Source organism: Pollicipes pollicipes, unplaced genomic scaffold (genome assembly GCF_011947565.3).
Source record: "Pollicipes pollicipes isolate AB1234 unplaced genomic scaffold, Ppol_2.1 Scaffold_5724;HRSCAF=6776_pilon_pilon_pilon, whole genome shotgun sequence".
In the NCBI taxonomy this organism is placed as follows: Eukaryota; Metazoa; Arthropoda; class Thecostraca; order Pollicipedomorpha; family Pollicipedidae; genus Pollicipes; species Pollicipes pollicipes.
In genome coordinates, this window is record NW_023596746.1 from 9,334,357 (window position 1) to 9,358,992 (window position 24,636).

The following is a 24,636-nucleotide window of genomic DNA, read 5'->3' on the forward strand; positions in this document are numbered from 1 at the left end:
TGCTGTTCCTCGCCCTCTGCGTGTCGTCCCCGACCCTCTGTATGCCGTCCTTGACCCCGTGTGTGCCTTTGTCCTCCCTCTGTGTGCCGCCCCTGACCTTCGGGCGTACCACCGCCAGATGTCGAGTGATGTGGAGGCCGACACGCAGCCGTGGCACATCAAGTCGCTGGCCAGCCTGCTGCAGGAGGACGAGCAGAAGCCCAACATCGTCATCCAGCGGGTCAAAATCATCATGTCGATCGGTCTGACCTTCGTGCACTTTGTCAGGTGAGTGTCCGGGCCGCCGACGCCCCCCCCCCCCGCTCCCCCTAGGGGCTCGGGGTCACGGCTACGGGTCGAGATCGCCCCGCCAACGGGCTATTTCGGCGCCACTGTGCAACATTCACTGTCAGGCGAGGACCGAGAAAGGAAAGCTTTGTTGAAGGCATTTGTGCTGGACAGTGTTATCAGTTGTCGCTGTCTGGCGTGCGGTCTTTGTCGGAGTGTTTTTAGCGGGCATTGTTGGTGCGGTGAGTGCTGGCCCTTGCCGCTGTAGAACTCTGTGAAGCCTCCAGTTGATGCATCTTCATTACCGTGCATCACCTTCATTACAATTTAGTACCGTGTTTTACTGCCACGTTGCTTGAGCTCATGTGCGTGCTTACATATGATGTGTGCGTGTGGTACTTTTCCAGTAGGTTTGTGCCACATCCGCTTGGACTGTTTGTTTGTGCAATTGCTAGCCATATCAGACCCCTGGATTGGCTTTTCATAAATCAATGTCGTGTTACCAAAGCCATGTTTTGCCGTGAATATTGCGAGTACTTACCCAGCATGTGGCCTAGGGCTCTGTTTTCAATCGAGCGGCATTACCAACGGGCGAGGCGTTCATCTAACCTCAACAATCGTATAACAACAAGTGATATGCTCACCGCTTCGAAGACGTGCGTCATATCGTTTGAAGTAAAGGGATACACTTCATAGGGAACATGCCACTGACTCTCTGTCAGCACCACCCCAGTCATAGGGAGCATGCCCCTGACCTGCTGTCAGCACCATTCCAGTCATAGGAGGCGCACTACTGACCCTATGTCAGCACCACCCCAGTCATAGGGAGCGTGCTACTGACCCTATGTCAGCAGCATTCCAGTCATAGGGAGCGTGCCACCGACTCTCTGTCAGCACCACCCCAGCCATAGGGAGTATGCTCCTGACCCTCTGTCAGCACCGTTCCAGTCATAGGAGGCGCACCACTGACCCCATGTCAGCAGCATTCCAGTCATAGGGAGCGTGCGTCAGACCCTCTATCAGCACCACTCCAGCCACTCCATTAACTCCGAGGTCCTCAGGTTTCACAAATGTGTCGCGGGTCTGAACCTCTGAGGGTCTGGCGGTAGCTTGCGAGCTGTTAAAGTCCACTCGTGCAGAGCCCACACACCACGTGACGTACCTGTCGTGATACAGACGGGCCTGGGACCTTGGAGCGGCATCCCTCCCCCCCCCTCCGCCCTCCCCCACTCTAAACTTGACGGCCCGCGACGCGGCCGGCCGGCGACCAGTGGCGCCGCGGCTGTGACGCCGGCAGCCGGCCGCCGGGCACATTCCCACCTGTGACGGCTGTGACGCCCGCCGTGACGTCGTCGAGTCGACGAGCCTGTCGTCCCGTGCTGGGCGTCTCGTCGGCGGCGGGATGTCCGACGGCCGCCGCCCGGCGCCAGAGCGGCGAGCTCCGCCGGCGCGGCCTGGCGCCGCCGGCGTCCTGAAGGCGTGACGTGACGGCCGTGACGCCGGGCGGGGCGCGCCTCTGAATGGACCCCGCTGTCGGCAGTCGCTGGCCCAGCGTCGCTACGGACGGAGCAGCCTCGCTGTTCGGAGGCGCCGGCGACGTGGACAGCTGTGACGCGCCCATCCCCAGCCCGTACGGTGTCCTGCTCAGGTCAGTGCTGGGGAGACGTCCTGCTGCTCAGGTCAGTGCTGGTGCGGCGTCCTGCTGCTCAGGTCAGTGCTGGTGTGGCGACCTGCTCAGGTCAATACTGGTGTGGCGTATGGCTACTCAGATCAGTGCTGGCGCGGCGTCCTGTTGCTCAGGTCAGTGCTGGTGCGGCGTCCTGCTCAGATCAGTGCCGGTGCAGCGTCCTGCTCAGGTCGGTGCTGGTGTGGCGTCCTGCTCCTCAGGTCCAGAACTGGTGTGGTGTCCTCCTGCTCAGATCAATACTGGTGCGGCGTCTTGCCGCTGAGGTCAGGTGCCCTCGGTTCCCTGACCCTCGGTGCCCTGACCTCGGTAGCCCTGACCTCGGTGCCCTGACCTCGGTGCCCTGACCTCGGTGCCCTGACCTCGGTGCCCTGACCTCGGTGCCCTGACCTCGGTGCCCTGACCTCGGTTCCCTGACCTCGGTGCCCTGACCTCGGTGCCCTGACCTCGGTGCCCTGACCTCGGTGCCCTGACCTCGGTGCCCTGACCTCGGTGCCCTGACCTCGGTGCCCTGACCTCGGTGCCCTGACCTCGGTGCCCTGACCTCGGTGCCCTGACCTCGGTGCCCTGACCTCGGTGCCCTGACCTCGGTGCCCTGACCTCGGCGCTGCGTCCGGCAGGTGGATGAGCGTCAGCGCCGAGCACCTGGTGGTGCTCATCATAGTGGTGGCGCTGGTGGTCAAGTACGTGCTGTTCGAGCAGGCCGACGCCGAGCAGATCCGACTCAGCGTGGGGGCCGACGACCAAGCCATGTGTGAGTCGGTGCCCCGCAGACCGGGACCCGCGCACGTGCCCCTTGACTTATGTAGATCCCGGAGAGTTGTTTTGTAGAACCGGCCTCCCGAACAACTCACTTTTGGCTATTGTGATTACCTTTTATCAACGTTTTGAGTGATTCGTGCCTCACATTGAGGGCGCGACTTAACGTTTCGGAGGGGCAAGACCCCTAATAGAATGCTGTAGCTAAACTGGATAATTTTATTGACCTGGTTTCACCGGGCCGCCTGTGGCTGTGCCGTTAATTTTAACTGGCCACTTAGCTGATGAAGCTGGTAACAGTGACCCTGTCCAGGTTCGAGCGCCAAATAAACCCGGTTGCGACAGCCTCAATGATTCCGTCGAATGGTCGCCGCAATCAGTACTGCGCGCGGGCCAGCTGTTGGTGGAGACACTGACCAGAGCCCTTGCAGAGCCCTCTGGCAGCTGCAGGACACTGAGCTAAGCCACAGTTGCAGAGCTGAGCTGATCCCTCCCTATCTGACTGTGACAGGCCAGTGACAGCGTCAGCTGACCCGTGCCCTGCGGTGTCCGACAGTGACAGTGACAACTGAGCCCTGCCCTGTCCGACAGTGACAGCGCCAGCTGACCCCTACCCTGTCCGACAGTGACAGCGTCACCTGGCGCCGGCCCTGCCCTTTCCGACAGTGACAGTGTCAACTGACACCTACCATACCCTGTCCGACAGTGGCAGCTTCAGCTAACTCTTGGCCCGTCCAACAGTGACAGCAACAGCTGACCCCTGCCCTGCCCTGTCCGACAGTGACAGCGTCAGCCAACTCCTGCCCTGTCCTGTCCGGCAGTGACAGCGTCAGCCAACCTCTGCCCTGTCCTGTCCGACAGTGACAGCGCCAGCTGACCCCTGCCCTGTCCTGTCCGACAGTGACAGCGTCAGCCGACCCCTGCCCTGTCCTGTCCGACAGTGACAGCGTCAGCCAACCCCTACCCTGTCCTGTCCGACAGTGACAGCGCCAGCTGACCCTTGCCCTGTCCTGTCCGACAGTGACAGCGTCAGCCAACCCCTGCCCTGTCCTGTCCGACAGTGACAGCGCCAGCTGACCCCTACCCTACCCTGCCTTGTCCGACAGTGCGCGTGCTGCGTCCGCGGCTGCGGCGCCGCTGCACCTCGGTGCTCATCACGGAGGACTCGGACGGCGAGGTGAAGGTGGACGAGCTGCCGCCGCCGGCCGCCTCGGCCGACGCCAGCTGCCAGACGCCGCCCGACGAGCCGACGCCGGACGAGCCGGCGCCGGACGAGCCGCGCCCGCCGCGGCCGCTCGACGACTGTGTCCGCGCGCTGGAGGTGAGCGGCCGCTCAGAGCTCGTCTGACCTCTGCAGGCGGTCAGCGGTCGACACCGGAGTGTGCAGCACCGCCGGGGTCTGGGCGTTCTAGCGGAGAGACTGCATCAGCCAGCGGCACGTGCTCTTGCTCATGCAGTGCGAGGCAGACTGTGTCGTTGAGATATCTTAGTTTCGTGTGACGAATGTCTGACCGAGTTGAAAAGCTAAGACAACGAGTGATATTTAGTGTGAACAGGTGCCGTAACAGTGCCCAAAGGTTTTTGGATGTGGGGTGCAAAGGCACACAGGGACACAGAAACATGAATAATTTTCCGTGCTCAACGTACGTACCTTTTAAAGATGTTGGTGCATTGGGTCAAGTGCGTCACTCATGGAGGTGAGTTCTGTGTTTTTTGTTGTTGATAATGACTTGGTGCCCCTTTATAAGTCGCTTAACTTTTTAAAGGTTTTCAACAGCTCTTCAAGAGTTGTGTTTTTTGAGAGGGGGATGCTGCCACTCGGTCGCACATTCCTATCCCTAGATGTTCTTCCCACATTCAAACCAGTCCATCCACTGCAGCATGGGGGAGGGGCGAGGATGGGGGAAGCACAGCCACCAGCGCAAGCACGGACGTGTTAAGCGCCCGTTTTTGCTCAGATGTGATTGATAATGAGTAGCGTTATGGTGGGGGTTTTTCGATGTCATGACTACGTCAGAAGGCGGTCTCTAAACCAGACATGTTTCTTTTTAACGCAGGTTCTTTGATGACCATTTTATTGGCGGAACGAGAATGGCAGTTATTCACTTATGATGTGTATGTGCCTTCCAACATAGACATGACACTGGATAAGCTCGGCTTACGTTGGTTCTAGTAAGTACATTAGTGATCCACCAGGTTTGAGTTCAAACCTAACTCGTGTCGTAAGTTTTCCACATTGTCGGGTCCGTGTCTGACGCGCCTTCGGGTCCGAGTCTGAGGCTTGACTCTCAGTCCGACTCCATAGCTTTTCCAGTTGCCGAGTCCGACTCAGGTCCGAGTCATCTCACGTCACCCGACTCAGTGGAGCTCCTGTCCCCCACGGCCCCAGTCCGGACTCGATCCTGCGTCTTGCCACTCCCTGAGCTCGTCCAGCGCGGGCCTGGGAACCCGTCAGTGGGGCGACGCTGCTGACCGGCGCCGCCTGTCGGCCGCCGACAGGAGGAGGGCGCCGACTCGCTGTCGGACGCCGAGCTGCTGGCGCTGCTGCGCGCGCGCCGGCTGCGCGCCTACCAGCTGGAGGCGCGGCTGGCCGACCCGGAGCGGGCCGTGGACGTGCGCCGCCAGCACGTGACCGAGGCCGGCCACCTGCTGGACGCCATGGACGAGCTGCCGTACCGGGGATACGAGTACGAGCGCGTGATGGGCGCCTGCTGCGAGAACGTGGTGGGCTTCATGCCGCTGCCGCTGGGCGTGGTGGGGCCGCTCACGCTCGACAACAGGCAGTACTACGTGCCGCTGGCCACCACCGAAGGTAGGCGGCGTTGGCGGGTGGCGGGCCGGTGTGAGCCGGTGCTGGGGCCCACGGGTGGCTCAGTGCGGCGTCCGTCGCTGCGGCGGTGTCCAGTGTTGCCGGCTTGTTGAAGAACATGTTATACTGCAGTGTGTGTGCATGCGTGGCACCTGAACGGGCATATGGTCTCGTCTCATCTCGCGCGGCACCCCGCACCTCCCGTGTTCCGCTGTGACGCGCAGCAGGTACCTGACGCTGCTCTGACCGGGCCGTGCCCCGCCCCTCCCCCAGGAGCGCTGGTGGCCAGCACCAACCGCGGCTGTCTGGCCGTGCGCAAGTGTGGCGTCAACAGCTACATCGTGGGCGACGGCATGACCCGGGCGCCGGTCATCGAGTGTGTGTCGGCCAAGCAGGCGAGGTGCGTGCCCGCTGACGGAGAGGCACGGCCAGCCGGGTGTCGGCTCGGCGCTCCCCCGTCGTCAGCGCAGGCCTGGCGGTCCGGCCCCCGAGCCCGGCCCAGCCGGCGGTGCTGGCGCCAGCTCCAGACCGATCATCCACCCGTACACTATGTACCAGGCGTCGCTGATTTGTAGTTGGGACCGCATTGCTTCCAAACACTCTCTGAAACTGGCTGAGGGGAGGGGAGGGGAAGGGGTAACTTACGAGCGGCGCTGGTTTTCGCAGTGCTGTCTGGCATTTGCGGTGCTGTCTGGTGTTGCGTTGCTGTCTGGTTTTACTGCCTGGTTTTCGCGGCACTGTCTGTATCGCGCTGCGCCAGACGTTACCCCATTTTCGCGGCGGCTACGGCGGCGGCTGCTTTGTGTCCTGCATTGGGCCCTGGGCCTCGCTCTTTCCGAGCCAGTCAGTCCCTCTGCGAGTGGAAGCCGGAGTATTGGAGAATGCACACAGCCGGCCGAGTGGTCTGTCCGCTGTCTGGCCGAGTACGGCGGGCGCTGATATCCCCTCTATCTGGATGAGTACGGCGGGCGCTGATGTCCCCTCTGCCTGGCCGAGTGCGGCGGGCGCTGATGTCCCCTCTGTCTGGCCGAGTACGGCGGGCGCTGATCTCTCCGCTGTCTGGTCGAGTGCGGCGGGCGCTGATCTCTCCACTGTGTGGCCGTCGCGCAGTGACATCCTGTTCTGGCTGGAGACGACGGACGGCTTCCACGCCGTCAAGCTGGCCTTCGACTCGACGTCACGCTTCGCCCGCCTCAAGAACGTCGAGGTCAGCATGTTCGGCCGTCAGCTGTTCGTCCGCTTCGTGGCCAAGACGGGCGACGCCATGGGCATGAACATGGTGTCCAAGGTGAGCGTAATGGCAGCGGCGACGTCTCCATAGGGTGGGTGGGTGGAGGGATTTCAAAGGTGGAAGACCGCTTATTGCCTTTCAAAAGGGTTTTGTTTTTTTAGGGAAATGTGCATTGGTGGCTGAACCGTGGTGAGTCGTTCTGTCCCTCTATTCAAGCAACCCACTTCATGATAAAAGGTAGCTGTACCATGATGTTACCGGCGTGCGCCTGAGTCCACCCCTGCTCGCGCCGCCAGTGCTGCTGCACCTCGGTACGCCGCTGCCCCGAGCGGCGGTGTACTGCCTGGGGCACCGCCCGCCGGGGTCGGCGCCGCCTGCTCGCCTCGCGTGTTAAGACAGTTACCGTCTCGCAGCGCTCGTGTCTGGTCTGCATGACCGTGGTCTGACTGAAGGGGGCGCGAGCAGATGGAACACGTAAGACTTGAATAGTAACGTTTTGCCGTGGGCTGTCTGATGTTGCCGCGCCGTTGTAAGGGCACGTCACACTGTGCCGCTGCCTGCTGCAGGGGACGGAGAAGGCGCTGGAGCACATACAGCAGCTCTTCCCCGAGATCGTCATCACCAGCGTCAGCAGCAACGTTTGCACGGACAAGAAGCCGTCGGCCGTGAACTGGTGCGTGCCCGGACGTGGGCGGTCGGTCGGGTGGCGCCACTTGGAACCCAGCCCGCGGCAGACAATGGGGAGGACCGGGAGCGAGCTCGGAGCGCCGGACGGCGGCAGAGGGTGCCACCTGCGCGTCCGGACTCGCTACGGGTGTTCGACAGCATCACAATGCGTTGTGGATTTTCGCCAGAGTCGATAACTAGGGCAGTCATTAGGACGGACCCAGCTTTAAGCCAAGCGTCCTGTTACCAAGCGTGCGGTGTCGGCCGATAGGACTGCTGTGACGCTCCACGCGCCTCTCGCGGGTGGTAGTGTGGACCGGCGTCTGATGGTGGCGGCGTCTCGGCAGGATCCGCGGCCGCGGTAAGTCGGTCATCTGCGAGGCGGTGGTGCCGGCCGATGTGGTCACCAGCGTGCTGAAGACCACCGTGCCGGCCATGGTGAACCTGGCCATCAAGAAGAACCTGATCGGCTCGGCGGTAGCAGGAAGCATCGGCGGCAACAACGCGCACGCCGCCAACATTGTCACCGCCATCTACATTGCCACTGGCCAGGTCAGGCTTCGGCGGGTGCCGAGAGAGGGCAGCGGAGGGCTGTGACGCGTGTGGTGGGACGTTTTGTTACTCTCGCTTGAACGACCTGGAGGTTAGCAGGATCAGCAAATGAGCCCAACTTTCTCGACAGAGGCTACCTCCAGCGTATTTCTAATTGCATGCCCCGTCATGTGTGGCTAGCTGTGACAATTGTGTCTCTGAGAAGTGGTAGTATCATCACCGGTGTACGCCCTTGCTTGTGTATACTCAAGGGTTCTTTATGCGTGCGTTTAAATGGCTGATCGGTGAGGCCTTCGCTGCGTGCGACGTGCGCGCGTCTCGCCGCCCGCTTGTATGACTCCCGTCAACCCCGTCGACACGCGCCGGGGACCTCTGCTCGGCAGGACCCGGCCCAGAACGTGTGCAGCAGCAACTGCATGACGCTGCTGGAGCCGTGGGGCGAGACGGGCGAGGACCTGTACGTCACGTGCACCATGCCCTGCCTGGAGGTGGGCACGGTGGGTGGCGGCACCGTCCTCAAGGCGCAGCGCGCCTGCCTGCGCATGCTCGGCTGCCAGGGTAAGTACCTGGTGGTGGCGGTTGACGGGGCGGGTACCGGGCGGCAACGGATGACGGGATGGGTACCGGGCGGGGACGACTGGCGAGTGTGCCGGTTCAAGGACGAGCAGGCGTTGCTGTCGTGGCTTACGTCCTCCGAGCTCCTCTAGCTGTTGTGGCACGTGGTTTAACATCTTGGTGTATCGGCGACATTTGTAGCACTGATGTGCACGAAATGTGCTTTTCAGCATTGCCTTCATGCCGGTGTGTTGTGAAAATTGTGCTCGAATCTGTTGCCGCCGCGCCGGCGTCTTTAGCTGACGTGTGTCTGGGAGAGGGTCCATACAGGCCGCGACCGTACCCTCCTTCGGCCGCGGCCGTACCTTCTCTCGGCCGCGGCCGCACCCTCTCTCGGCCGCGGCCGCACCCTCTCTATGCCGCGGCCGCACCCTCTCTATGCCGCGGCCACACCTCTCCGCCGCCCGCACCCTCTCTATGCCGCGGCCGCACCCTCTCTATGCCGCGGCCGCACCCTCTCTATGCCGCGGCTGCACCCTCTCCATGCCGCGCCACACCCTCTCGGCCGCGGCCCGCACCCTCTCTCGGCCGCGGCCGCAACCCTCTCTATGCCGCGGCCGCACCCTCTCTATGCCGCGGCCGCACCCTCTCTATGCCGCGGCCGCACCCTCTCTAAGCCGCGGCCGCACCCTCTCTAGGCCGGCGCACCCTCTATGCCGTGGCCGCACCCTCTCTATGCCGCGGCCGCACCCTCTCTCGTGCGGCCGCACCCTCTCTATGCCGCGGCCGCACCCTATCATGCCGCGGCCGCACCCTCTCTCGGCCGCGGCCGCACCCTCTCTATGCCGCGGCCGCACCCTCTCTATGCCGCGGCCGCACCCTCTCTGCCGCGGCCGCACCCTCTCTATGCCGCGGCCGCACCCTCTCTATGCCGCGGCCGCACCCTCTCTATGCCGCGGCCGCACCCTCTCTAAGCCGCGGCCGCACCCTCTCGAGGCCGCGGCCGCACCCTCTATTCTGCGGCCGCACCCTCTATGCCGTGGCCGCACCCTCTCTATGCCGCGGCCGCACCCTCTCTAGGCCGCGGCCGCACCCTCTATTCTGCGGCCGCACCCTCTATGCCGTGGCCGCACCCTCTCTATGCCGCGGCCGCACCCTCTCTATGCCGCGGCCGCACCCTCTCTATGCCGCGGCCGCACCCTCTCTATGCCGCGGCCGCACCCTCTCTATGCCGCGGCCGCACCCTCTATGCCGTGGCCGCACCCTCTCTATGCCGCGGCCGCACCCTCTCTATGCCGCGGCCGCACCCTCTCTAGGCCGCAGCCGCACCCTCTATCTGCGCCCGCCCTCTATGCCGTGGCCGCACCCTCTCTATGCCGCGGCCGCACCCTCTCTATGCCGCGGCCGCACCCTCTCTATGCCACGCGCCGCACCATCTCTACGCCGCGGCCGCACCCTCTCTATGCCGCGGCCGCACCCTCTCTATGCCGCGGCCGCACCCTCTCTATGCCGCGGCCGCACCCTCTCTCGGCCGCGACCGTACCCTCTCTATGCCGCGGCCGCACCCTCTCTATGCCGCGGCCGCACCCTCTCTCGGCCGCGGCCGCACCCTCTCTCGGCCGCGACCGTACCCTCTTTCGGCCGCGGCCGCACCCTCTCTATGCCGTGGCCGCACCCTCTCTAAGCCGCGGCCGCACCCTCTCCAGGCCGCGGCCGCATCCTCTATGCCGTGGCCGCACCCTCTCTATGCCGCGGCCGCACCCTCTCTATGCCGCGGCCGCACCCTCTCTAAGCCGCGGCCGCACCCTCTATTCTGCGGCCGCACCCTCTATGCCGTGGCCGCACCCTCTCTATGCCGCGGCCGCACCCTCTCTAGGCCGCGGCCGCACCCTCTATTCTGCGGCCGCACCCTCTCTAGGCCGCGGGCCGCACCCTCTAGGCCGCGGCCGCACCCTCTATAGGCCGCGGCCGCACCCTCTCTAGGGACCGCGGCCGCACCCTCTCTAGGCCGCGGCCGCACCCTCTATTCTGCGGCCGCACCCTCTCTTCGCGGCCGCCGCACCCTCTCTAGGCCGCGCCGCACCCTCTATGCCGGCCGCACCCTCTCTAGGCCGCGGCCGCACCCTCTCTAGGGCCGCGGCCGCACCCTCTCTAGGCGCTGCCGCACCCTCTCTAGGGGCCGCGGCCGCACCCTCTGGGGCCGCGGCCGCACCCTCTAGGCCGCGGCCGCACCCTCTCTAGGCCGCGGCCGCACCCTCTCTAGGCCGCGGCCGCACCCTCTCTAGGCCGCGGCCGCACCCTCTCTAGGCCGCGGCCGCACCCTCTCTAGGGGCCGCGGCCGCACCCTCTCTAGGCCGCTGCCGCACCCTCTCTAGGGGCCGCGGCCGCACCCTCTGGGGGCCGCGGCCGCACCCTCTAGGCCGCGGCCGCACCCTCTCTGGGGGCCGCGGCCGCACCCTCTCTAGGCCGCGGCCGCACCCTCTCTATGCCGCGGCCGCACCCTCTCTAGGCCGTGGCCGCACCCTCTCTATGCCGCGGCCGCACCCTCTCTAGGCCGCGGCCGCACCCTCTCTAGGGGCTGCGGCCGCACCCTCTCTGGGGGCCGCGGCCGCAGCCTCTCTCGTCGCCCGTCAACGTGACGCTCGGCTCTCCGGCAGGCGCCAACGCTAGCCAACCGGGTCAGAACGCCCGACAGCTGGCCAGCGTGGTGTGCGCCACCGTGCTGGCTGGCGAGCTGTCGCTGCTGGCCGCTCAGAGCGCCGGGCACCTCGTCAAGAGCCACATGACGCTCAACAGGTGGGTGATGGCGGCGGCGGTGGCGGCGGCCGGGCGGACCATGGTTAGCGCTCGCCATCTGACGGGTACAGGCAACGATCCATTCTCGGCGCACTGTAACGCTCTGGTATGGTGTGGCCTGATGTTCTGTTCGTGCAGTGCTCAGCTCGCTCAGGACGATGCCGATCGGGCTATCAGTGCGCTTCGCGCGGGTGCTGGATCGGTATGTGTTATTTTTAGTGATAGATGCCTCGTAAACCACCAGTCAGCTTCGCTGAAACAGTCCACTGATCAGCTGGAAGGGATGAAATAGTTGAAACATGCTTCAGTTAGCGGATTTTTATCTTTTCAACACGGTACAACTCTCAGCAGGGACGCCCCCCCCCCGCCCCTGTTCCAATAACGTGGGCTTTTGTATACCTCCCGTGCGGACCCGTCACGGCACCCACAGTGGATTATTTTCGTGCGATATTGCGTCATCTGATCTGTGGTCCCGTGGTGCAATTCACATGGCTATAACTACACAAACAAAGCGAAAATCTGCAGCATGAAAAGGATACTTTCACTCGATGCTAGTTCCAGAATGTGCGATCTTTACCGCGCGGACATTTGCAGGAGTTTCCGGTCGCAGAATGCGTCCACCCGGCCCAGCTTGTTATACATGGCCGCGGCTGTTCTGTTAGACCTGATAACGGCACGGCCAGACTCAGAGTATTAGCTCAGCAATGGATGAATTATTTTAAAACGTACAAGACGAGGGTCCTATTGGATGCTTCATTGATGGATTCATGGTGGGACATCCTCAGAATGCATCCATCCGGGAGAATCACTTTGCAGCGCAGTTTGATCGTCCTGGTAGAACCGTACCCGTGCGAAAGTGTGGTTAGACCTGAGTCTGATCTAAGTCTGATTTGAGCCTGATCTGAGCGTGACCTAGGCCTGATCTTAGCCTGATCTGAGCTTTACCTGGGCCTGATCTGAGCCTGATCTGAGCGTGACCTGGGCCTGATCTGAGCATGATCTGAGCCCGGCCTGGGCCTGTTCTGAGCCTGATCTGAGCTTTACCTGGGCCTGATCTGAGCCTGATCTGAGCGTGACCTGGGCCTGATCTGAGCCTGATCTGAGCCTGACCTGAGCGAAATCGGAGCCTGACCTGAGCCTGATCTGAGTCTGATCTTGTCCGGTAGGCTAATTGATCGACAGCCACATGGCTTAAAGGTGGCGTAATGCAGCTCAAACAGGTGTGTGTAGAGCTGACTGACCACCCTAGGGTTAAATCGTATATGGCTGCCGAAAATTCATTGGGTTCTCATTTGTGCTGATGCATCAGGAAACATGGTGCATTATAATGGTGTATCATAAGCGATGGCGTTATAATAACTCAAACTCATTGTTTTAGACAACCTGTGGAGGACGTAAGTGGATGCGTTTACTACTAATGTCGTTGCATAGCCGCTGTGTTGTTGCCCATTTTGAGCACAATTGCGGCAGTCTTACTCGATGTTTTATGCTTTGCTTATTGGCTCTGGCGTCCGGGTTCCGTTCTTGGTTGTGTGCGTCGGTACATATTGTGCCTGCTACAATCAGATACGGTTTGAATGAGCGTTATTTGCAACACGAGTGCCTGATCACATACTTTTAAGGTGTGTTAGACGCGTGCCTGATGCCAACCAAACTATCTTGCACAGCATGTCCGCTTTTTTGTTTTGTTTTTTGTCTATCCGTGTTCTTCAAATGAACTGATTGTGAGGGACAAGCAATCAGACTTGATGTCACGTGATATAGTTGGCTATCAGGTGAAGAAAATCACCTCTCTTAAGCTGATGCATGACGAGCCTTGTGTCGTCAGGCGTTGAGCGTCGACACGCGAGGTGTGCTCAGCATGTGCTCGTCTCCGGGCCGGTGTCCACTCGCCGCCCGTCCGACCACGGGGCGTGACGCACTCTCTCGGACCGTTCTCAGGAACGCGACTCCTCGGACCAGCCGCCAGGAGGCGCTCAACCGCTAGCGGCAGTCGCCGCGCTCGGCTGCATCACCAGCTAGGACCGGCTCCGAGCCTGAGCGCGGGGACGGGCCGGCGTCGGTGGCTACTGCCCAGCTAGGGCCGGCTCCGAGCCAGGAGGCGCTGAACCGCTAGCGGCAGTCGCCGCGCTCGGCTGCATCACCAGCTAGGGCCGGCTCTGAGCGAAGAGGCGCTGAACCGCTAGCCGCAGCCGCTGCTGCCGGCGGCTGCTGACGGGCCTCGCCATGCGGCGGTCAGGCTCACGTTCCTGGGCTTCCGCCTCGCACCCAGCCGCCTCGTCTCCGCCCGGCCGACAGCCCCGACCAGGGACGTCACCAAGACCTGAGGCTCTGGGAGAGACAACTGACGACCAGTGCGTGTGTGTGTGTGTGTGCGTGGGGTACCCAGACTGGTACCTTGCGGTTCAAACCGAGGATGAGTGGCTAAGCTGTTGCAATTAGGCTTGTGTGTGTGTTGTCATCGCATCAGGCGGGGATTCGGAGGTGGCGTGGCGCCCTCGGGGCACGTGCCTGGTCCCAGCGGGCCAGTGTAACCCGGCCGACCGGGCGGCTGGACCGGCCCGGTCCCCGCCTGGCGCTGGCCGAGACCGCCCGTCGACGCTGCTGCCGCCGACCCGCCCCACAAAATACTCGGCGTGTGTGTGTGGTGTACGTAGAGTGGCGGATGAGGGAGTGCACGGGAATGTGCAGAGGTGGTGTTCTGGAGGCCGGCTCCTGTTTGATCTGTTCCCTGGGAAAACGGGTGGTGAGATGTGTACCTCGTGCCGGGGCGTCGGCGTCAGCGAAAGGCCGCGAGGAACTGCCGTGAAGGGGTCTGCTGGGAGCAACTGTCGTCGTGAAGCGATCTGTTGGTAGGAACTGCCGTGAAAGGGCCTGTTGAGAATACGTGTGTGTTGCGTGGTAATGGGCCCGCCTGTTGCATCCCCTGCTAGCGTTCGTGGTACGGTCTGTCTTTCAACTCCGCAAGTCCTAGATCCTTTAGTTATATCTTTGCACCCCTACCTCGTGTATGCATGAAGCGATGTTAATTAGTTTTACATTTATTTATTTATTAGCCCCGTGTTGAACACGGCTCAGGATAGCTTCTGACGCGTGGTGCCGTTGAAGTCGTATGACATGGACGCGGTGGGCTGTATGAATTCGGGGAGCATTTGGCCCGTTCAGTTTAAGTTGGTGTAGGAAATGGAAAATAATGCCATGCCTAGTACTTCGTGAGAAAATCCCATCGCCATGGCTCTCGAGGGCAGCTATTTCTGTCCTCAAAATGGAAAGCCGTCCCTGTCATGCGCACCAAAGATGACGTTTGTGCCCAGCAGCGCGCTGGTGGCTGCACCAGCGAATTTCTAGCAACGTGACGAGCGCTGCTGCCCAGCGTTAGGGAAAATATTTAACAGATCATGTTTGCTACAGTCCAGCAGCCAGCTTATTCGTGAGGGTTTAGAAAGAGTACTAATTTGCGCCGAAAACGCCCCAATGCGCGGTAATCTTCGTGTGAAACATAAGCCGCGCGCTCCCAGGTTGCCGCAACGGCGCATAAGCTACTGCCGAGATTTCCTATGTGTAGGACACATCGCTCCAGCCCAGCTCCTTCAGCTTGTCCGTGCCTGCTGCCACACTTCATTGGCGCCGTGTGGTGGTGGAACGAATTGCCGTGCTTTGATTCGACGTCCACACAGTCGCGCGTTCCCCAGCGGTGCTGTGACTCGTCTGCTACCAGTCAGCTCGCCGTCGTTGACGTAATTTTTAGTGATGCGCGAGTGCGAGCGAACGTTTTAGTGTTTGAACTGATCACTGATGTGTTCTCTGAATCATATGGCTCTGGATATGTATTTATTTTCGCATGCAGGAATACAGAAGGCGACGCTGGTAAGCTGGGACTGAGGTGATGGGCCGCGCGGTCGCGAGCGACGTCGGAGTGGAACGGATCCATCCAGGCCGTTGGCCTCGGAATGCACTTCCCACCTAAGTTAGCTGCCCCGCCACACAGCGGTCCTTGCTCAGTTTTTCCGGGTGGAGAGACGCCGTCAGCCGTCACGTGTATTATAAGCACCGGCAAATACCTATTACAGCGATGGCCATCGGCTCCAGTCAGGTGGGGAACAGTCGTTAGCTTACAGAGGCACAGCTGCTGCCCGGGCTCAGCTGTAGCACGGCGGAATAACCGCTCGCCAAAGCGCGCCTTGGTCAGCAATTCGTTGTGCTGGTGCGCCATTGTACACTGCACACTTGTGCGAACACGAAATCCGTCTTCCTATCACAGAGCCTGGCTGTATGCAGCCGAATGTCTATGGGCTTGAACAGCACCTGTGATGTTAAGATGCAATCTACTAAAACATGATCCGGCCGAGAACAATAAAATGTGCACACACAAAAAAAACACCAGTCGATTTCATCAAGCGAAAGGACACCTAAGCCGTTTCTATACTGTAGTGTGCGTTACGAGCTGGAGTAAGTCAGTGAGGCAAACAAGGTCACAGCTTCCACGCTAACAAGACATAACTTAAAAAGACATCCATTAATTCGGTTATGAAACTGAACACTAGTGTCAGGACCGACCGCAAAGCAAGAGTAAATACGCCGATCGGTTGTGAGACGCTGCGCCCCCGCTTCTCTGCCGAGGCCCCGACGAGACGACCTGAACAGCCTGGACGTCTCGCGCTGGCTCATGATACCGACAATCAACACGCATGTGGCCGCAATAACGGCAGGCACGGCCGTTTGTCTCGAGTTGCCGTTCGACCCCTCTAAAGCCTCGTAAGCAAGTTGTACGCTGGGAAGACCATGCAGTTCTGCGATGCTCCTCTAAACATCGCATTTCGAAAGCAAGTTCTGGCAACAAAACCAATAAAACATGACAACCAGCCCTATTGGTCTACGTAAACTGACTAGACGAACAAAAGCGGCGGCGAGAGCGCGCGCCGCACCACGACGCGTTCAGCGAGGCCTTAGCAGCGACTCCATGCATCAGCCGCCAACGGCACGGCGCACTATCGCCTATCCCCAAACAAAGCCAACAATTGGCCACAAGGTCAGTAGAGATTTATACAGCCTGCAGCGGCATAGGACTAGCGCAAGCAGCGTCACCCGCATCAGCCGCAGCGGCTGGACTTCCACCACTGCGTCAGTCATCAGCCCACAACAGTTCATCCGGCATCAGCCTCAACAGCGAACTGGATGCCCTGACCAGCCTTAGCAGCGAACTCTGTGCCCGTACCAGCCAGGGCAGTCCTGAAACTCCATCCCCGCACCGGTCGTGGAAGGGCTGCCTCCAGGGACAGACGGGTCGGGGTCTGGCCTCCACACCAGCGTCAGGACGTGACCTCCGACGGCTAGCCCTCAGAACCTCTTCTCGTCCTCAGAATAGCCATTCCGCAGCCTCCGAACGTTTCTCTGCAGCTACTGGCGACCACGTTGATCCGTCTCGGCCGCCCACTCCAGTGTGCAGGGCGTGCCTCAGCCGTGGAGCGCAGGCGCAGGGAGGGCGTGGGCGGCGACCGACACGGCCCTCGGCCGCACGGTCCCGCGGCGCGTACACAGCGGCGCCGACGTAGCCGAGGCGCCGAGCAACATCTGCTGAAGCGGCCTGCGCTGGGCCCGAGCCAAGCGGCGCTGCAGCAACGCTACGCTCGGCAGCAGAGCAGCGGTCCTCGCCGGCCGGCCGCTGCTCGCCGCTGCTTGAGAGACCTCAGGGAATGACCCGCGCAGCTGCCTCTGCTGGCCGGTCGGCGTACTCTGCTAACCAGGTCACGCACCATGACCTGACGAGCGGCGGCGGCCGTGGCCGGGCCGCTACACTGTGGCGGGCGACTTGAGCCGGTCGCGACGGCGGCGCCGGAACGCCAGCGACACGAGGCTGCAGAGCCGGTGCCAGCGCTTGCGGATGCGCGGCGCGACGCCCGTCCGCCGCCGCTGGCGCCGCTGCTCCTCCTGCCGGCGGCCGGACGGCGGCCCGAGAGTCAGCCGCCACCCAGTGAGCGCTGCCCTCCCCTCGCCCCGCCCACACAGAGCGCCAGTCCCACACTAAAGCGGCCGACTCCCCCACCCAGCCCAGACAGAGCGGACAGAGCGTCAGTCCCACACAACAGCGGGCCGACTCCCCCACCAGCCCAGACAGAGCGGACAGAGCGTCAGTCCCACACTAGAGCAGCAGACTCCCCCACCCGGCCCAGACAGAGCGGACAGAGCGTCAGTCCCACACAACAGCGGGCCGACTCCCCCACCCAGCCCAGACAGAGCGGACAGAGCGTCAGTCCCACACTAGAGCAGCAGACTCCCCCACCCGGCCCAGACAGAGCAGACAGAGCGTCAGTCCCACACAACAGCGGGTCAACTCCCCCACCCGGCCCAGGCAGAGCGGACATAAAACCAGCTGCAAACAACAAGACAACGCAGTTTCCAGCCGAACCCCTGGCCGCGGTTCCACAGGATTTTCCCAACATGCCTATTACCATTGCCTACCACGCTTTTATCATTTACAATCCTTTCATTGAAACACGGCCTTTCCCGCGCGTTGCTTACCGTCCATACGCTATCTAACCTCCCCGTCGCCGGCTCCGTGGCTCAGTTGGCAGTGATTGGGACATACGTTGACCGACATACGACAGGAGCGTGGTTCCGGTCCGAGTACTGCTCACGCGACTCCTCAATGCCGACCGCTGGCAAACGGCCGAGATAGCCTGATTGGTGCGGCGTTCGAGTCGCGCCCTTGCATGGGACGTACACACGTTTGACCTACAGCTGAAGCAAAGGGTATTTGTTGGACGAGACCTGCTCTTCATGAGCAGTGGGGCTTGAGGTCTTCAGAGCAAGCTGAATCCTGCAAGGGATCTGAACCCCAAGCTGTGTGAACAAAGCGGTCCATCACATTCCTGATGCAGAAGCTTACCTCGGTCTTATCTCGCTCCTGGCTGCGGATGATACGCACTAGAGCGTGGAACGAGTCGTCAACGAACCGGCGATATGCGGCCGAGGTCTCGAAAAAGGGCGCGTTCAGCTCGCGGGCCAGGTCCCGGCCCTCCTCGGGCGTCACCTGCCGGCACCAGGGCACCGTTACCTCGCGTGCTGCACCTTACCCCATCGCAACTTGTGTACGCAACTTGTACACATTGCTGACAACTACGGGGGTCTGTCGGAAGTCAGAAATACATCCGGCTTTTCCACACGGGATTGGCAGGGTTGGGCTCGGTCAGAGATCGGATCTTTCTGGTTCGTTAACGCCAGGCCATGCTTGACCTCCGACCTCAAACGCACCTAAACCCACTTCCTGTGAATATTTTCAGCAGGGTAGCCGTCAGCCAACCTATATATGTCCACGTGCCGCGTCGGCCGTGGACGCGGCTGCCCCTACCGTGCCGTGCCGTGCCCTTTAGGTGCCGGCCAGCTGGCGGTGCCCACCTTGCGCCGCTGGTCCAAGTCGAGCTTGCAGCCGACGATGACCAGCGGTACGTCGTCAGAGGCGCGCACGCGGCTCAACAGGCGACGATACTCGGCCACCTCCTCGAAGCTGCGACGGTCGCAGATGCTGTAGCAGATGATGAAGCCCTCGCCGCAGCGCATGTACTGCTCCTTCATGGCGGTGAACTCCACCTGGCCGGCCGTGTCCAGGATGTCGAGCAGCGCCGGCTCGCCATCTATCACCGCCTGCTGCTGGTACGCGTCCTCTGCGGCCATGGACACACCGCACCCTCTCAGCGCCCGGCCGCCAAGCTCGCCACGCCCTCTCACGGGAGCGGCTGCACCGGAACCGGCCGCCTGGTTCGCCACGCCCTCCCAGCGCCCGGCCAAACGGCCGTCAGGCCCGCCACGCCCTCTCACGGGAGCCGCTGCACCGGACTCGGCCGACTGCATACCACTGATATCGGGAGTGATGCAGCCTGGGAGCTGATACCAGCACGGTGCCTACCTGTCCGCCTACAGACTCACATCACAGCGCAGTTTGTTGGACAATCAGACACAGAGAAATGGAACAGAAGACACTAGCTGGGCCGTGTGAATTCATGCATTCGCAAAGTAATAACTTCGTCCTGGCTGTCGTTGTCTCTAGTTGAGGCGAATCACCGGGTGAGCGCCCGCTTTATGCTGCGTCTCAGCCCACCAGCGACATCTGTGTCGGGTTACAAGCCCGCTGGCGACAGCGCGTGCTCCCCAGCTCCTGCGTCACTCAACGACCACAATGTTTTCCGACATGCCACAGCTCGCTGAATCAGAGCGGTCGAACCGCAAACACACGTGGCCGTGACGCATCGCCGACTCACCGATGGTGGGGTCATGATACTCGATGAAGTTGTGACTGACGAACTGCAGGACCAGGGCCGACTTGCCGACGCCACCCTCGCCCAGCACCACCACCTTGTAGACGCGCAGTCGGCTGCGGCCGGGCCGCGCCGCGCGCGACTCAGCGCACGGCGTCAGCTGCGGCATGGCCTCATGCCCGCCTGCGACACAGAGGGCCCGACGTCACACGGCGGCCACACGCCTCTGGCGAGGGTCTCACGCCCTCCTGCGACACAGCGACCTCGGCGTCACACGGCGGGTACGCACCCCTGGCGAGGGCCTCACGCCCGCCTGCGACACAGCGATCTCGGCGTCACACGACGGCCACGCACCCCTAGCGAGGGCGTCATGACGGCCTCCAGCGCAGCGGGGCTCGACGGACCGCAGCGGAGGCGCCGGCGGGGGCAGCGCTGAGTCACCACTGCGACGGACGCGGCCGCCCGCGGCGCAGGTGCGCACACTCGGCCACTGACTGCGCAAGTCAGCACCCGCTACCGTGGGGACGGATGGGATGTGCTCTCACAACTCACAAACCAATGCACTATGCCTCTGCGTCCTGGTCAGTAGTCGCTAACCTCACAATCAAAACAATCCAGTTCTTGGCTGGAAATATATACTTTTGCTGTGCCCGAATGCATGATTCAAGACAATGTTTACTCTTAAATGGGGCTGGGTGCAAAATGATCATTGCATTAGACATGCTGGTAAAAACAAATAAACAACAATAACAAAACAACAACCCTTAAATGGAGTTTATATTAACATAGTTCACACACAAGGTTCTAGAAATAGCAGAAGTGCTAGCTGCAACTGTTTCAGCTATGAGCCCTCTTCAATGCTCTTCTCAGAGGTGGGAGCAGACTGTGGGATGGCAAACAGCACAATCCACTTACAGCAGCAGCAAAATAAGGAAAACCAAGAGAGGTACATGGCCAACACAGCTGAAATTAGCACACTGGCTCTTTCCAGAGGCACATCATGATCCAGCAAACAGATACTCACCAGGGATGCTGGATCATAACACAACCTGGCCATTTCAGTGTCATGTTTGAAAACCCTTATCATGCAGTTTTTGGTTCATAACATGACTTAAAAATGAAAAATCCTGGTGAATCCAGTTTGAACACATCAAATGAATTCAGTCTCCCATACACAGACTTGGGACAGAAATGGCACAGCTGATACAGGCCAGTGTTCATTTATACAGCCTTGGATAAGCCTGCACCTAGCCTTGAGTAAAAAATCAAAGTGTGCCTGTCAGGGTAGCTGTAAATAATCCTGTTTACCTATGGTAACAGTTTGGCAACACTCTTTATGTCCAGTCAACATGGAAAATCCTCATTCTACAATTCAACACTACTAATTTTGAAGTACAGGGATGTCCCAACACATTCACATTTCAATTTTGAACATTGGTGGCTATAATTCATATTTATTTTGTGTGGGTGGGTAAAGTGATCCTGTCTGTCTGCAAAACATGCCAGAGACTGATTTTATATTTGGAGGAGCAGAAAGAAGCTTCCCTGAGATAGTAGCTTTTCTCCTTAAGAACATCCAATTGCTAACCTTACATGCCTCCAAACCATGATTACAACTAGCTATGACCATATCTCTAAAATGACTTAACTATGGCTTAAAATCTGAGAAAGTTAAGCAAGTTGTGTCACGCTTATGAGATTCATTCCCAGCAAAATCAAAATGTATTTCTATTAGCTAAAATAACTCACAATGACTGAGTATATTCCCAGTTTCATGAAAAATCTTTTAAATTCTGTGTAGTCCTTTAACAGAAAAAACTGATCACTCCCCACACTGGGTAACAACCAGTATTATCTCACTGTAATTATCAAATGTATTGCACAGAGCCAATGCTTCAGGGAGCCATGATGATGTGAATGTAATTTGAATCCAAATTCCCCCCCCCCAAAAAAAAAAAATTGCAGATAAATTTTAAAATTCAACACAACCTGTCCTGTCCTAAACTTGAGGCATGCAAGCTTGAGGTTAACCACAACAATGTTGCAAAACTCATCTCAGTAAAGCAATTTTTAGAAACTGGCTTTGATCATTTGACCTTGTTTACACACCTGGGATTGTCTGTTCATTAAAGACTGGCCAGCATCTGGAAAGTGAATCCTAAACTTGGAGCCCTTTTAAAAGGTTGTGGTGATGGGTTCAATCCCTCCTCAAACATTTTCTGTAAACTAGATCAACCAGAGATCTTTCATTTCCTTGTGACACATCAAGATGAGCAATGATCATCAAAGAATCTAGTGAAATTTAAATTTAGTTCCTGGATGGAAAATTTTATGTTGAGTCTAGTTCTCAAGAAGTCCTCATTTGTCCGTCTTGAGGCACAACATAATATGAGGGCGAAGGCTGCCGCGGGTGGCTGCTCAGCAGCGTAACCAATAGGAGGGTCTCGCCTGGAGCAATCAGTGCTTAACGGAGAGGGCTGAAATGCCCAGCGATCGTGTACCGCGATTTGAGGATTAGTCACTCAAACATACCTATCCCTTCCCCACTCGTCCGCTTCCCACGACCATCCGCGCACCATCACCAACAACCAGGGCAAACCAAGGGCCGAGCAATACAACGCCCAACACACCATACGCAGGCGTATTTATTCTGGCAGGTGTGAAAATTCCACTGCAAGCAGAAATATGCTGCAAAGCTACCAAAATAGAGGTTTTTACCCAGCTCCCAGAACCTACTGTTGTACACGCAGGTGGTACAGAGAATAAATTTGCATGTTGACCATGGAAGTGACGTGGGTGGTATGGGTGGTACTCCTGGGATACAAGCATGCGAGTAAAAGGTGAGGTAGGGTAGGTAAAGGCAAGCATACAAGTAAAACGGAGAGGGACCATTACGAGTCAGGGATTCATAGAAAACAACGCGAGTTGCGCCACCTCCAGGGGAGGTGGCGCAACTCGTGTCTCCTGAGCCAAAGACGCGATAATCGCGCAGGGGGCAGTGGAGGCTACTCACCCCCCCCCCCCCCAACTTGAAAGCTGGGACAAGGTGTATGTGAAAGTCCGTCCCGGTGGCTCAGTCGGTTAGAGCGCCTGCATTCCGATCCACCCACCCGTGGGAGGGTGGGTGCAAGCTTTAGGGCGCTCGCTATTTGCCCTTGGCAGGTAAGGTCCGCGGCTGGTGGCAGCGGTCGCGCTAAAAGGCCAGTTGACGTCAGAGGGCAGGACGGACTGTGCCAAGCAGTGCGGCACGTTAAGCTTTCGCCACTAAATTCTGCCTTTGCTTGGAATTGCGCGATCAGATGGCGGGGTTCAAGGCTCACACAACAAGCACTGCTCAGCGTGAGCGCTGATCCCAGAAATCTATCCCTTCAAACGGTTCGGATCAAATTTATAAAAACAAATTCATTCTGGCTTGTCGAGGGCTCATACTGGGCCAGCACGGTAGCGAATGGTTCCTTTGGATGGGCGAAGGGTTGCTTCGGAACCCTTCGGCCCAAAAGAGAGCAATTCTGAGGCTGGAGAGGGTCGATTCTGGCCTGTCGGGAACCATTTCGTGGACAGCCTATTATTGACCGTTACAGGCCCATTTTGTTCTTTAAGGAGGTCATTCTGAACTTAAGAGCGTCCGTTCTGGCCTGCACATGACTCATTATGGCATGCAGATCCAGTGTGACCTGTAGAAGGTCCATTATTTTCTTCGATAGCTTAACTTCATTCTCACTTGTAGAGTCAGAATGAAGTTAATACTTTAACTTCATCCTGGCCTGTAGGGGCCCACTACCTAATGAGAACCCAGTTTGGTATCTTGGACTACCCCGAACTTCAACATAGGCAGCACGGCACCCCCCCCCCCCCCCCCAGCACTCCCCCCCCCCCTTGCACCCAAATCATCCTTGGCTACATTATCGTCGTTTGCATACATAACGTAATCAGCGCGGCGTTAGGCCGTGCTGATCTAGGCCCATCTAGGCTGATCTAGACCAGGCGCGGGCCCAGCCGCAGTCCACCACAGGGACGGACTAGTCTGCGTCTGCGTCTGCGTCTGTGGCTAGGCCTGGGCCTGGTACTGCGGCTGGGTCTGGGCCTAGTACTGCGGCTGGGCCTGGGCCTGGGACGGCAGCTGGGCCTGGGTGTGGGACTGAGGCTGGGACTGGGCCTGGGACTGCGGCTGGGCCTAGGACTGAGGCTGGGACTGGGCCTGAGACTGGAACTGGGGCTGGGCCTGGGCCTGGGACTGCGGCTGGGACTGGGACTGAGGCTGGGACTGGACCTGGGACTGGAAGTGGGACTGGCACTGAGGCTGGAGTTGGGGCTGGTAATGAGGCTGGGACTGGGATTGGTACTGCGCTGACACTGAGGCTGGGGCTGGGGCTGGAGCTGGGGCTTGGCTAGGGTTTGGGCAAGGGCTGGGGCCGTGGCTTTGCATAATGTGGCTAAGGGCAACGGATTCAGGGAAGGCAGGGTGCAGTTACCCCGCCAAATCCGGGCAATATTCAACATGGCAGCAGTACACATTACGAAAGAGGCAAGTTAGGTCGGCCCTCCCTAGCCTCCACATCGCCTCGGGTTCATCGCTGCCGTGCACGGCACGACAGGACAGAAGACGGGACTGGAGGGGGGGGGGGGGGGGGGGGTATGCAGGAGGCAACAACAGTACTAAACAGGCTGGCAGAAATGTACAGCGTAGAAGAACACAGGACAAAAACAGCAGCATGGGACAGGGTAGGAGATAGGGACACAAAGAAGGGCAGCAAATGATAGCACAGGGCACAAGACGACAGGAAAACGGGGCTGAGGGTAGGGCTAAGGGTTATGAGGGCTGGAAGCTAAGATGGCTGAGGGATAAGAGGGCTGATGGCTAAGAGGGCTGAGGGCTAAGAGGATTGAGGGTTAAGAAGAGTGAGAGCTGAGTGTGTTAAAAAAAGTGCGTTGCGTAAGATGGATTCTAGGTATACACGACAGGCTCCAGAGATGACAGGACAGATCAAGACGGAGAAACAAGGAGGAAGACAGCACACCACAGCATGGCACAGCACGGAATGTGGTGGAGCTAACGAATTCCCTA

General features: G+C 59.8%; 2 protein-coding genes across 3 annotated transcripts in view; one reads left to right on the forward strand and one right to left on the reverse strand.

Annotated features, from left to right (window-relative positions):
* Window positions 1-14,706, forward strand: part of LOC119102464 (3-hydroxy-3-methylglutaryl-coenzyme A reductase-like) — a 29,417-nt gene extending 14,711 nt beyond the window's left edge. The window contains 12 exon segments of the mRNA XM_037225835.1: window positions 119-267; window positions 1,808-1,915; window positions 2,572-2,705; window positions 3,817-4,031; window positions 5,222-5,522; window positions 5,793-5,919; window positions 6,630-6,807; window positions 7,317-7,423; window positions 7,764-7,968; window positions 8,352-8,526; window positions 11,181-11,319; window positions 13,261-14,706. Coding sequence (XP_037081730.1) covers window positions 119-267; window positions 1,808-1,915; window positions 2,572-2,705; window positions 3,817-4,031; window positions 5,222-5,522; window positions 5,793-5,919; window positions 6,630-6,807; window positions 7,317-7,423; window positions 7,764-7,968; window positions 8,352-8,526; window positions 11,181-11,319; window positions 13,261-13,306 — 1,884 coding nt within the window. The 3' untranslated portion in view covers window positions 13,307-14,706.
* A 2,079-nt stretch (window positions 14,707-16,785) lies between these two features.
* Window positions 16,786-22,181, reverse strand: LOC119103476 (GTP-binding protein Rit1). 2 transcript variants are annotated; one of them, XM_037227030.1, is made up of 5 exons: window positions 22,104-22,181; window positions 19,575-19,754; window positions 18,715-18,980; window positions 18,206-18,349; window positions 16,786-17,247 (listed from the first exon to the last, which is right to left on the reverse strand). In XM_037227030.1, exons 2-5 carry the CDS (start codon window positions 19,738-19,740, stop codon window positions 17,110-17,112), a joined length of 714 nt encoding a protein of 237 aa, XP_037082925.1. In that variant the 5' UTR covers window positions 19,741-19,754; window positions 22,104-22,181; the 3' UTR covers window positions 16,786-17,109. The 2 variants fall into 2 exon arrangements, with proteins under 2 accessions (XP_037082925.1, XP_037082926.1); XM_037227031.1 differs by lacking the exon at window positions 22,104-22,181 and adding an exon at window positions 21,681-22,044.
* Between the last annotated feature and the right edge of the window lie 2,455 nt (window positions 22,182-24,636).